Source organism: Corvus hawaiiensis, chromosome 3 (assembly GCF_020740725.1).
Source record: "Corvus hawaiiensis isolate bCorHaw1 chromosome 3, bCorHaw1.pri.cur, whole genome shotgun sequence".
Taxonomy (NCBI): Eukaryota; Metazoa; Chordata; class Aves; order Passeriformes; family Corvidae; genus Corvus; species Corvus hawaiiensis.
Window position 1 is genome coordinate 45,994,081 of NC_063215.1, and position 13,191 is coordinate 46,007,271.

Below are 13,191 nucleotides of genomic sequence, written 5' to 3' on the forward strand. Positions count from 1 at the left end.
TTTTATGATGATGTTTAAGACAAATATGTTATGTCACCTGAAACTATCTGGCCATCTGAGTTAGGAGGGTAATATTGTGAACCAAGCAAGCTTTTATGAGAAAGGAGGCCTCTAAGGAAAATTCCAGGCGCTGAACCAATATTAGTTTTCATGACTTAATGATTTACAAGTTTGTTTATTATGGAAAACATGCCTCAAAGTAGTACTGGGAAAAGTATGCAGAAGAGAGAGGCTTCTTTCAGAAAAAGTGAGACTGGAGCCACTTCCAACCATGTTGGATCCTGCAAAACTTCTTACAGGGTGTACAGACATTGGTTGTTAGCTCTTACATTTGGGCACTGATAGCACTTGCCTTGCTGCAAGTGGTCTAACTATCAAAAACTGCCCAGCTAAAGGCACGTGTTACATACCACTGCAAAGATGTTTCAAATATGCCACATGATATATGGACCTCTTTGTTGTTAGCCGAAGGGTATTTTATCTGAGTAAATATTTACACCTTGACTTGTGGAAAAAAATGAAGCATTTTGGTATATATGCAAATTTGAAGATGTCCAAGTAGTTGGTTCTCTGATGGGAAGTTATTTCTCGTGAACTGCAACCTTAATCCAAATTACATGTCTCGCAAGAGTAATGAGATCAGATACGTTATTTGGAGGTTGATTGTTAAGTCCATCTACTTCTCCACTTTATTTCTGTGTCACTTAAAAGCTATCTGTTACTAGTAAAATTACAATTTTTTATTTTAAAGGAGGCAGAGCCTGTGCACATCTCTGAGCTGTCTTTTTTTTTTGCATCAGTGTAACAGCACTGTTTTACTAAATCCACATAAACTCTTGCTGTCTTAACATCTCTCCCTTGCGTTTGGATCCCTGAAGGAAAGCAGACTAATATTTGCACCAGGAAGTGAAATAGATTATTTTTCAACTGTCTTTCTCAGATATCTGTTCATTAGTCCAGAGTAGAAAGAAGTTGCTTCCATGAGAAATTCAGCAGATGGCTGCTGCTTTTTTGCATGTTGCAGGGTGGGGGGGTTTTTGCCTTTCGTTTACAGGCATGACATAGTTCACTGTATTGGCAGGTGAGGGAGGCTCTGATGCTGAGTCACCTTGCCATGTGGGTGTGGTTGTATCATCATAAAGTTTCCCAGTGTTCATGCTTAATTGTTGTTTGTTAAAAGCTGCCAAGAAAAACGAGTCAATGCACCTTTATCTTCTGACTGTACTCTCTCCTTGTTCTTCCATGTGTGTCAGTTCTTGCAGTGAACTTAGTCATAGAATCCTTTAGGTTGGAAAAGGCCTTATAAGACCATTCAGTCCAACCATTAACCCAACACTCCCCAAGCCCCACTAAACCATGTCCCTAAGCACCATTACTGCACATCTTTTAAATACCTACAGGGATGCTGACTCCACCACTCCCCTGAGCAGCCTGTTCCAGTGATTTGACAACTCTTTCAGTGAATAATTTTTTCCTAATATCCAGTCTAAACCTCCACAGGTGCAACTTGAGGCCACTTCCTCTTCTCCAGTCACTTGTTACTTGTGGGAAGAGACTACCTGGCTACAACCTCCTTTCAAAGCAGTTGTAAAGAGCAATGAGGTCTCCCCAGAGTCTGATTCTTTCCAGGCTGAACACCTCCAGCTCCCTCAGCCACACTTCATTAGACCTGTGCTCCAGACATTTCACCAGCTCCACTGTCCCCTTCTAGACATGATCCAGCACCTCAGTGTCCTTTGTGTAGCGAGAGGCCCAAAACAGATCCTGAAACACAGGATTTGAGGTGTGGCCTCACCAGTGCCAAGTACAGGGGGACAATCACTGCCCTGGTCCTGCTGGCCACGCTATTGCTGATACAGACCAGGTGCCATTGGCCTTCTTGGCCACCTGGGCACATGCTGGCTTACGTACAACTGCTGTTGACCAGCAACCCCAGGTCTTTTTCTGACAAGCAGCTTTTCAGCCACTCTTCCCCAATCCTGGAGCACTGCTTGGGGATGTTGTGACCCAGCACTTTGCCATGTTGGACCTCATCCCATTGGCCTCAGCCCATTGATCCAGATCCCTTTGTAGAGCTTTCTTACTCTTCAGCAGATCAACACTCCCACCCAACTTCTTGTCATCTGCAAAACAGCTGAGGGAACACTCAAATCCCCTCATCCAAATCATTGATATTAAGGTATTAAACAGAATTCACCCCAGTACTGAGCCCTTGGAAATACCATGTGTGACCATCCACAAGCCAAGGGCTTACTGAGTGGTGTGAATACAGGGCACACAATATATCAAACATTCAGCTATAGACAGTAACAAAACTAAAGCACCTTGTTTGTTTCTTTCAGCCATGTATCTGCAATGAAAATATACCAATTCGCGCCACTTTACATTAGCTTGGAATCTCCCTTTAATGCATGACAGAGTGATGGATTATTTTAATATCTTTGATATCACCAGATTTATACATTATGATCCTTACACGATTAAAGGGTTGGCTGCAAAAAGTGTTGCTGTTTATATGTGTTTTATACTGCTCCACACTGCACTTCTCTGAGATCAGTAAATTTGAATTGAAGAAATACTCTGACATCTTTAGGCAGAGATCAGCAGTAAGATTTTTTGTTTCCATTAAGTGATTACTGGGTAAGGTTTTTTTTGAAAAAGCTTTGAAAAACTACTTTTGCTGCCCCTGTCAAGAATTCTCGAAGTTACGGCTTTCAAAGTAGATTTATTAGCAGATACAAACCATGAGGAAGCAGATTTCTAAGGAGTTGTCAGGATTTTCTATGTATTAGTAAATAACATAAGGTCAGAATTTTTTTATTGAGCAGATTTTACATCAAATACAAGTCGAGTTTAGTAGAGATTTTTTTACATCTTGTAAATTGGTTCTGCACTTTAAAACTATTCTAAAAAATACTAGAATAACCTTAAATCTTGATATTTCAGTCTAAATATGGTTGCCTTCAGATAAGATAGAGTGAAATTCTTACTGTTCGCTGATTTGTTTTGGGTTTTTTGGCCTGGTCAAACAAAAAGCATGTTTTATTGGTGGCTCCTTTGGGGGACAGAAGCTTGTCAGTATGCCAGCTGTTAGCTGGCAGTTTTGGTGGTAAAGAAACAAAGTTTTGTTAAGGATACAATGATCTCTTTCCTAAAGTAAGCATATTGTCTTGTTCTTTACTGTTCAGAAATGTTCTGGGGTTTTTATCTCTTGCTTTTGTCCCTGCACCCCCTCTACTTTTAGATGGCTTCTTTATGAAGAACCTGGTTTCCAGGGAGTCCCTTTAATGTTGGAGCCTGGTGAATATCCTAATTTGTTGTTTTGGGAGAAGAAGGAAGCCTACATTAGGTCCATGAGACCCTTGAAAATGGTAAAATACTGTTATTACTTACAAGTTAAATGACCTATGTTTGTGTGTTCTATATAACATATTAAGGTGGCTAGATTTTTCAAGATTTACAAAAATCTAACTCTTTTAAAAAACCCAAACTTTTTAGTCTATAAAATTCTTGAACTTTTGATTGTATTCATCTCTGCCATTAATCTGCCTTTTATTTTCACTGGTGCCCTTTAAAGAATATTTCACATTAGTCCTGCCTTTTTGTAAAGAATTGATGACTCTTAAAGATATCTACAAGTTGCCTAAGTTATGATATTATTATATATCATAACTTATATATATAGTTAGGCATAAGTAGGCATAATATATATAAGTTAGTTTAATTATTTCTTCTTCTTTTTTCTTTGGCAGGGTGGTCGCAAAGTTGAATTCAGTGGGGAGCCAAAGGTAAAAGTCAGTATTTATTTGATTGTCCAAAGCTATTTTACAGCACATGAACGACACACTGGTAATTCATAAGTATGCTTTGATTGTATACCAGCTACTGAGGGTTTACTGGGTAGTCCTTTTGTATGTGACCACACCATGAAACTGCCATTTCTGTCATATTTCTGCATCCATCACATACATATATGACAGTATTAATAGCAATCCAGATAATGCAGATAGGTAATGAATGCTCAAGCCCTCATGTTGCATCTCTAGTGGAAAGACCTCTTGTAAAGGATCCCACTAGTTGGTTTCTTCATTTTGCATTCTCCCTCTATGTGCCCATCCAAAAGGAACTGTCTATTGTCAGAACTTATCATCCTCCCTGCAACTTTTCTTTTGCTTCATTTCCACTACAGGTAATTGTTTATGAGAAACCTTTCTTTGAAGGAAGACATGTGGAAATAGAATCAGAGATCTTTATGCTTGATGACAAGGAATCAGAAGACAAGACAAGGCTTCCACTCACATCAGTGGGATCCATGAAAGTACTGGGAGGAGTGTAAGTGTGGAAAAGTCATATTTACCCTTCAGCTGAAGTAGTAACTCCACAGGTTGGAAGTTGCAGTGGACAAATCCAGTCCCTGTTTATTTTGTTTTCCTAGTTTTTGGGTTGAGGCACACACCAGGGTTAAATTTGAAAATATTCACAGCAAAAGAATAAATGTCACATATCTGTACCTGCTTCACGAAAGCATGGAGTGGCACTTGTCCATTTGCACATGCAGACTTTGCTGTTGTTGTTGTTCAGTTGGGTTGCTTACGAGAAGCCTGGGTTTGAAGGCCATCAGTACCTGCTGGAAGAAGGAGCGTATCAGGATTGGACAGACTGGGGTGGCTACGATGAGGAGTTGCAGTCCCTGCGACCAATTGTTGGTGTAAGTTCCAAGAACACGTAGTAGGCATCTTCTGAATGCTCTGAGATGTCATGTGTCACTTTCCTTATGGTGCTTCTCTTTGTTTTAACAGGACTTCACAAGCTGCCATATGATAATGTACAGTGAAAAAGACTTTGGATCAAAGGGTTCCAATATCAATGTGTTAGGTATCATTTCCAATTTGAAAGACACTGGATATGGGCTGAGGACACAGTCTATAAATGTGCTAAGTGGCGTGTAAGTGATATTTTTATTCACTCTTTCATTTTAGATATGCTGGTCTTTATAGAAATTGATAGTGTTTGCAGATGTTTTTCAGCCCTCTGACTTCTATGTGGGGTCTTCAGATAAAATTTTCTGCCCTTGACCACAGAATGTGAAAAGTAAAGTTTGAGTGAATATGTACAGTAAATCATCTTTCTTCTCACAGTAAGATAAGATGGTCCCAGGAAGCACTGACTTTGTGATACACAAAGTATGAAAGCATGAGATAACATTTCATCAAGAGAGGGAGAAATAGCTTGTTCTTGTGGCTGCATTTAAGCATTTCAACAGCAAAATTGTTATGGAAATAATTTCCAGGTTTAAAACTAATTTCCAGGCTTCTTGCATTTGACCAGAGGTAGATTCCTTGCTCTTTCTCTCACTTGTGTGTTAAATAGAGATAATTTTCACCATGCTCACTAATACATTTTGATACTAGGGAGAGTAACTGTTCTGAAAATTAACATTGCTTTTGCAGTGAATCCTATAGGTTAACAGTGGTTTAGTGCAATGGTGCTGGTTTTTATTGTTTGTTGGGGTTTTTTTAACATATGGTTCCCAAAACTCTGTATTAGCCATGGCCATTAACAAACCAACTCTTTGTGCCATGAGTGCTATCACGTGCAGTTGATCAGTTGATAGACTTTGCTGTTTGATTAGTTGAGTCCATCAATTGCAAATTGAGTTTCACAGCCTTGCAGACTGTATCAAAGAATTTTGGAAATGCAGACAAGTATTAGCAATCATGGCTGCAAACACACAAAATTAACTAAAGTATCAGAACCAAAAGAACTTGAGATGTACAGTCTGTCTTCCTGCCTGGTATGCACGCAGGTGACTTGCTGGAAGCTCTGCTTTACCTGCCACACCCTAAATCTTTCCATGTGTTATCTGTGCTATATCTCTGCAAGTTTTGTTTGGATAAAGGTTGCAGAATCAAGCTCCGTGCATTCCAGAGGAATGCTTTTAATTTGTGTATGAATATGGTGTGACAGCAGGTTTTTTTCTGCCTGGTGACCTTTGAAGTCACTGTGCTCTTTTGTCTTCTGTAATATGCAAGGGAGATTCATAGGAAAGAGTGGCCTCTGAAGGTTGGGAAACAAATTGTGGGTTACCTATCATGCCCTTCATGTAGTCATTCTAGTAAATGTGTCTGTTGCATCTGAGATAGGAATCATATGTGAGTTTGAGCATTCTAGTAATTAAGAGTAAGTTTAATACGCTGATGGCAAAGGAGGCTAGAAGTCATTATGAACAAAACTTCTCTGCTACCGCTCCAGTAATCTCACCTTGTAGTCTCCAAAAGATGTAATTTGTAGCAATAACCTTTTTAAAAGTTCAGATGCATTGTTCATAACAAGTGGTTAGCGCTCAGCTTTTAAGAGCCTGTTTTCAGAGAGGTTGTGAGTGTTTGAGGGTTTTGTGGTGATGTTACAAAATGTTAATGTGTCAGAAAGCTTGAATGATCTGTGTGAAGTCGTGTTTGGCAATACAGTGCTTCATTTTAAGTGTTAACCATCTGTTCAGGTAGAAGATTTTTTTATATCTTCCAAGAAATCTGTCATAGAGCAATGAATAATCTATTGAGCAATTTCCTGAGCTGTTTAGACTGTAATGCAGATTATGACATAGTGAACTGTGACAGAATCAGTAAAAGCTTGTCATAATATTTTGAAGTAACCTTCCTGGTATCATATTGAAAACACTTAATTAAAATAAGAAGTCAAAAATGTAAGAAGCCCTGAACCTTTCATTGCAATTTTTTAACTACAGGTATCTGGGTAAGCAGTTAGAGCAGTAAGATAACAGATGATCTGCATTTCCCACATAATTAATTTGATTGCTCTGTAATTTAAAGGGTATATCAAAGAAAAGAAAGCCTGACACTGCAGTGCACAGATACTACTGAACAAGTTCTGAGCTCAGCTGCAGATCTAAACTGTATTGCTGGAGACAGCCCAGCTTTGCATTTGGGGAGTGACTATTCCATTTTGGGGTAATTTGGCATTAGCTGCATTAAAATTGTTAGCTATTGTGTTTCCAAGCAATATTTTCATGTCTTTGCTAAATCCATTGTAAAGACATCCTGAAAAATATATCCTAAGGAGATGAGGATTGACTTTTTGAAAAATGAAAATGTACTTCTTTAAAAGTGAGAATGTTTTGCCCTTGAGCATTTTTTGAAGACTGGCTAAACATAAAATTCAAAAATTATTTTTCCGCCATTAGGGTGGGAGAAAGCAATCTAGGCTGCCCGAAAATAGGAGAGGCCTTTCTTCTTTTAAGTAGGGTTTGATCTTTATTTCCAAACTAGCAGAAGTTGAAGTGGCGGAAAATGGAACTATTTACTAGCAACAGGTAACACCCTTTACAAGTTCAAGCAAGTACTAAAATCAAGTGTTGTACTATTTTGATTTCCCCTTAAGCTTAAAAACTTCTTCAGGTTTATATTTAATAGTGATGAAAATCATAGGAACTGCATGTTTGAAATGTGCTTTTTCTTTATCCATAAACACACCAAACTTTTTGCAGAACTCCTGAAGAAGTTCTTGTCTTTTAGTTGATTCCTTTTGAACTTGCTGGAGGAATTTTTCCAGATTTGTTTATCTTATGTAGTCATCCGTTTACTGTGGTTGTGTTATCAGCCTGGTTTTCCCCTAGTTTTCAAGTAATTAATCCACAATGTAGATTTGGCTGCTTCCAGTGTACATATGGATAGTGATATTAAGGAAATAATTAGGTAATGAGTGGTTCATATACAGAAACCAGAAGGTGTAGTAAATTTAATCTAGATGCCTTCAGGAAGGTAACACAAGTGAAACTGAAGAGAGACATGGTACAAGAACAAACCTCCACTGGGAGCTAAAAAGGGCAAGTACCCCTGGTTACCCCATTGGAGAACACTTCAAACAAAGCTTTAACTTCTCTCTATAACTGAACTGATGTTCAGAAAAAAAAACTTTCAAGGAGTCACAAAATTAAAGTTTGCAAGTCCCTGGGATACTGGGATCACAGTCACAAAGGAGCATGATGAACCTGTTTTCTCTTTGCTATAAACAGAATTTTATTACCTCATCCTATCTGTTAATTATGGTACAAATGTGCAAGTGCCAGTTAACTTTCTGACCTCCCTCCTAAAGTTAGACAAGGTGAGTCCTGGGCCAACTGAGGGCAAATCCGATTTTTGGTGAGTTATTACTGTAGCCTGCAGCCGTAGGGAGGAGAGGGGAGAAGACGCAGCAGGCAGGAATTGTGTGGCAAGATTATTTAATTATTTTACAAACTCTTTTATAGACTTTTTCTTCACAGTCTAATTGGACAAAGGATCAGCCACCCCCTGGATTGATTGGCTAGAAATCCTAAACATCCATTGTCAAAATATTTTTCTACTGTACCATAAACATAGTTCTACAAGGTTGCAGGTGTTCATAGTTTACAGAACTTCTGCTAATCTCTTCGTGAGAGAGAAAAGCATCTCACAGGGCTTAGAAAGTAGCAAGAAAAATTCTTGCTAGCAGCAATACTGTATCCACAATGAGTTACCTGTGTCTGGATTATTTTCTTGGCTCTACTTTCAGACCCTGTTTGGAGCTGCACTTCCTAGATGTCATACATAGAGGTTTTTGGAGAAAGATTCTCTGTGTGTAATAGTACTAACAATACATAATCAAAGCTTAACGCTACTTCTGGTTTCAGGGGCATGGATGATGCCCAGGAGTAAAGGTCTCCAGCACCCTCCTGCCAGCAACCTGGGAGGGAGCTACTGCTCAGCCTCGCTAAGGCAGTTTGTACGTCTGGGGGTTACAAAATCTGTTGTGTCAGGAGAGCTCACTCCCTGTGGGGCAGGATGGTTGCTGCCATGCTGCAGAGCAGTATTTCAGTTTTTGTTGTGCCTGGCAGCTGGAATGTGTCTCTCTTGCTCAGACATGGAGGCAATGTCTTGCTCTCCAGGTCTTTCTGTTAAGTGAGAAGTTGGATTAAGGCAATGCTCCTTCCTAGGGATAGTCTTGAGGTCTGACAGGTTTAGCTGGTACTGAATTCAGCTGCCTGTCCTTGATGATGTTATTACTACTTTAAGCAGGTTATATGGGCTTCTGAATGGAGAAGAACAAGTGTTTCACCATTAAGCCCTGACTCTAGGAAGTGTCTAACTGCATGGGCTGAGTTGGATAGAAGAGTGGCACTTAATTATTTAAATCCCATTTATTTAAATGTAAACATATGCAAGTGAGATTTGTTGATTACTTCTGCATTCAGGCTTCTTTTTAGATGGGGGAAACTAAATAACTGCTATCAAGGGATTCTTAGGAGGCTGCTGACATGTCTTACAATTCACTTTGTATCGGAAACACTTGTTTGCATAGATCTCAATTGAGTACAACTACCATGCACCATAGCTGTATCCTGGCACTTGTGCATTGAACAATCTAATGAATGTCTGCTGAAGAAATTGTTTAAGGAAACCTCATTTTCACTGCTTTTGGTACATGTGGTATACAGGTATAGACACACCTGAGAAATTTGAACTCTCTGCTCAATTTATTGTACATACCAATGTCTCTCTGATGAATTACTCTGAGGTGAGTTTGAAATGGGTCTTGAAATATGCCGTAAGTAATTAGTGTGTAACAAGTTGGAATAATTGATTATATCTGAGGCAAACCAAGACATGTGAATAGTGATATATGTGAATCATTGTTTGAGTGTTTGCCATGGACAAGTAAAACAAAGTCCATACTCTTGGCACATGTTGATGCAGCTTTATTTCACTTTGAGGCTATCCCGCTTCTTGTATCTGCAGACACTGTGGCATTTGTACTTGGAATAAAACCGCAGCTTAGTAGAATCCACTTGATTGACACACATAGATAATTTATGCGGAATTTCAATGTTGAGAGTTATCTTCCCTTGCAGACTTTAAGATCTGTATAATTTTACTGCTTTATGATATGAAATTTTTTGTTAGTGTTGAAACTCAGTAAGTTTCTGAGCCCACTGAAAGTGGATTTTGGCATAACCTAGCATACACTCGTTATGCACTACACCGGCTAAAATTAAAAGCAGGTTGACTCTGAGTAGAAGATTTCCATGTAGAACCAGGAACCAGCAAGATGTCCTGATTCCTGCATAAATTTAATGAACAAAACGCAGCTGCTGCTGTGGTCTGTTCGAGTATGGGCACTCAAAAAACAACCAAACAGGAAAAAAAGAGTGTAAGTATGAGAAAGTTTAGGAAATGTAGTAGTGAAAGGCAAGAGAAGTTCTGCAGGTTATCACTAAATCAAAGGTAGTATAGGTGCAGGAGGTGCTCTCTTTGGGCTCTCAGTATGGAACCAGGGTTAGAAGAACACTGTAGTAGAAGATTTATTGAATGTAGTAGACTATGCATAGCCAGACTAACTGATACCAGATATTTAAAATTGGACCTAAAGCACTGCAGGGGTAATTGGACATCAGAGAGATATATGCAGTGATTTGGTTGCTTTTCCAATACTTCAAGTGTGTATCATCTCAAAAGTTGAAAGTCTTTCAAAAAAGGCACATTCCAACTGAGACAGAAGACTTGATGCAGATCTGAGTTTGTGGCCTATGTCAAGCATCAGATCTAACTGAGCAGTTACAATAATGGCTTTGCATTTAAATACATTGATCTGGTCAAATTTGTGGTGGTTTTAATGCTTAACTTTCAAGGATGTTCTTCTTGCTGTCTCTGATTCCTAGCAGGGAAGTCTGCTCTGATTAGCATATATGCCTGTTGTTGCAGCTCAGCATTCTGTTGGGGTGTGTATTTGCTTAAACACAAGTGAACCAAGGCTACAGGCAACATTAAAAAACAGTATTGCTACATTTACTGTCTAGATGACTCTGAAAGTTGGTTTTGTTGGAAAAGTTGTATTCTGATATCTGTCTGGTTTTTGGGGTATTTTTTAGAGAAGAACTTGACCTAGGTAAAATAATAGCATTGTAAAACATCTTGGAATATTCTTACTGGAGATAACTTCTAGGATATGTAGCAGATGATGTGTCTGAACTTGTGGTTTGCTTTAGCTAATTCACTCTGATTTGTATCAACATAGTGAAGAAGGTAGTAAAATTTGCATGGGGTTTGCAGTATCAGATACACTGCTTTGCTCAGGGTTTTAACAGCATCACAATTTGGCACTTCGTATTTTTTATTTGTTCTTACATTAAGACAGTTATGAACATATACATCTATATTTTGGAACAGTAGTGTGACTTCTACCAACCACCCTCCTCTTCTTTCTCTTTCAGATGGGTGGCTTATGAGAATCCTGAGTTTACAGGGGAGCAGTATATACTGGCTAAAGGGTTGTATCCCAGCGTTGAGGCATGGGGGGGAAAGAATTGCAAAATATCTTCAGTTCAACCCATTGTTGCGGTAAGGAGCTAACTTTATACTTGTTTTGCAAGCTTCTCTGAAGTATTTGGAACTCTACTTTTTCTATCAAGTTCAGTTTATTTACATTACTTAAACAATAATTAACAGTAAATTTTGTATGTTATTTTATCACTGTTGAAATTTTTTTTTTCACTTTTTTCCCTCAAAACTTTTGCAGGATATTGTTGGAAGCGAAAGGGGTAAAGTCAAGGTAAGACACTTCTCTAAGCACATGAAACATACTGTGTAGTGTCTCTAACGTGTAAATGAAGGAATGGCTATTTGTCCAGTGGAAGACTCATCAGGTATTTGCATAGACGGCTGACTAGTCAGACAAAGAGTGAAAACTGCAGGTGAAGAAAGGCTACTTTCCAAACCTCTTGAGTAAGGCACATTAAGACCCAAGGAAGGTGGGATTTAATACACAGTTGCCATCAGAACTTTCTTAGGGCACTGGCAATGTTTTGGTTCAGCGACTGAGGTGTTTTGGGGTGCCAGTGATTGTTCTGAGGAGCTGGAGCCCGCAGCCCTCTGTGCAGGACCTGGAGTCTGTTGCTGAGGTGAGGGCTCTACAGGATAGATTTTGTTCTTCTTGGTACAGCTGACTTAACTCCTTTTGAACCTATTTCTTTGGTTAACAGTTTTGCTAGTGGTGGTTGTACTTGAAAGGAGTTGTTCACTCACAAATACTGCTGAGTTGTGCTTAAAAGTTAATGCCACCTTTGTCAATAAGTTAAGGGAAGGAAATGGCAGGGAGAACTTGTCTGTTCAGTGAGTTAATATATTTCTACATTGGATTGTCTCCTGTGTGCAAGTACTAATATGTAGTTTTGACAGTAAAGCTAATGGACAGCTTTTTCATCCTTCTTAATTCCGAACCTTTGTCCCTGTACAAAGTTATTTTTATTTTCATTTCAGTGAAAATGGTGAGTATATCATGGAACTAAAAACTAAGGAGACAATTCTTAGCTGTCCTGGTTTGCTACTCCTGATTAGTAGCACGCTTCACTGGAATCTCCTGCACAGGCACAATGCATAAACTATGGGGAATAAAAATCTCAAGGCTGCTTATTTTCAGCTGTGTGCATGAAAAATTATTTGCATCTGTATATTATGTGCCTATTAAGACCCTATCCTAAGGAAGACCTTATCCTAAGGAAACAAAGAAGTAGAGGCTTGCAGCCAAGAGACTGCATCCATCGTCAGCGTGTTCCTCTTTGGAGAACGCTGTACCTGCCCACACTCCTATCTCTATTAAGAGTGAATAAAGCTGGTAGGCATGCAGTAATGTGAATGACTTCTGTGTGATCATGGCTAATTATCCTCTAACCAAATTAGCAAGTTTGCTGCTTAGAATTTTTTTTTAATAAGGGCAAAAGACTCTGGGGGATGTATCCTCTCTGATCCTTGGAGCAGAGAAAGAGCCAACATGAGGCTGTGTCTATAGCTGTAACAGGCCCATAAAGCCAATCTACCCTGGGAATATATACCATGCCTCTTGGCATGCTGTCTGAGTCCATTGCCAGGATTATGCACCGTTAGTGTTCTGCAAAGCAGAGAGTTTTCATTTACTGGGAAGAGTATGCATTTTTGAGATTAAGCAGATTGATAATATAAAAGAAAACTTTTAATGGCCCTTTAATAAAATGTGTGCCTATTCTGGCCATTCTGTGGGAATTTAAACATCTTACCCAGCAGATAGACCAAGGAGCTATATTCGTTAGTGTTGTTTTAATTATTTTGTATGTTACTAAGTGATGTACAGCCAGAAGTAATTTTTGGAATTGTAACCTTGCTCTCTTGAACAAGTATTGCAACA

The 13,191-nt window shown here is 39.0% G+C and overlaps 1 protein-coding gene across 3 annotated transcripts in view; it reads left to right on the forward strand.

Annotated features, from left to right (window-relative positions):
* CRYBG1 (crystallin beta-gamma domain containing 1) overlaps nucleotides 1-13,191 on the forward strand; it is a 98,424-nt gene that overhangs the window by 69,400 nt on the left and 15,833 nt on the right. For all 3 annotated transcript variants that reach the window (XM_048299176.1, XM_048299177.1, XM_048299178.1), the window contains 7 exons: nucleotides 3,245-3,371; nucleotides 3,753-3,788; nucleotides 4,190-4,332; nucleotides 4,582-4,708; nucleotides 4,800-4,945; nucleotides 11,246-11,372; nucleotides 11,551-11,583. In XM_048299176.1, coding sequence (XP_048155133.1) covers nucleotides 3,245-3,371; nucleotides 3,753-3,788; nucleotides 4,190-4,332; nucleotides 4,582-4,708; nucleotides 4,800-4,945; nucleotides 11,246-11,372; nucleotides 11,551-11,583 — 739 coding nt within the window. The remainder of the gene's footprint in view (nucleotides 1-3,244; nucleotides 3,372-3,752; nucleotides 3,789-4,189; nucleotides 4,333-4,581; nucleotides 4,709-4,799; nucleotides 4,946-11,245; nucleotides 11,373-11,550; nucleotides 11,584-13,191) is intronic.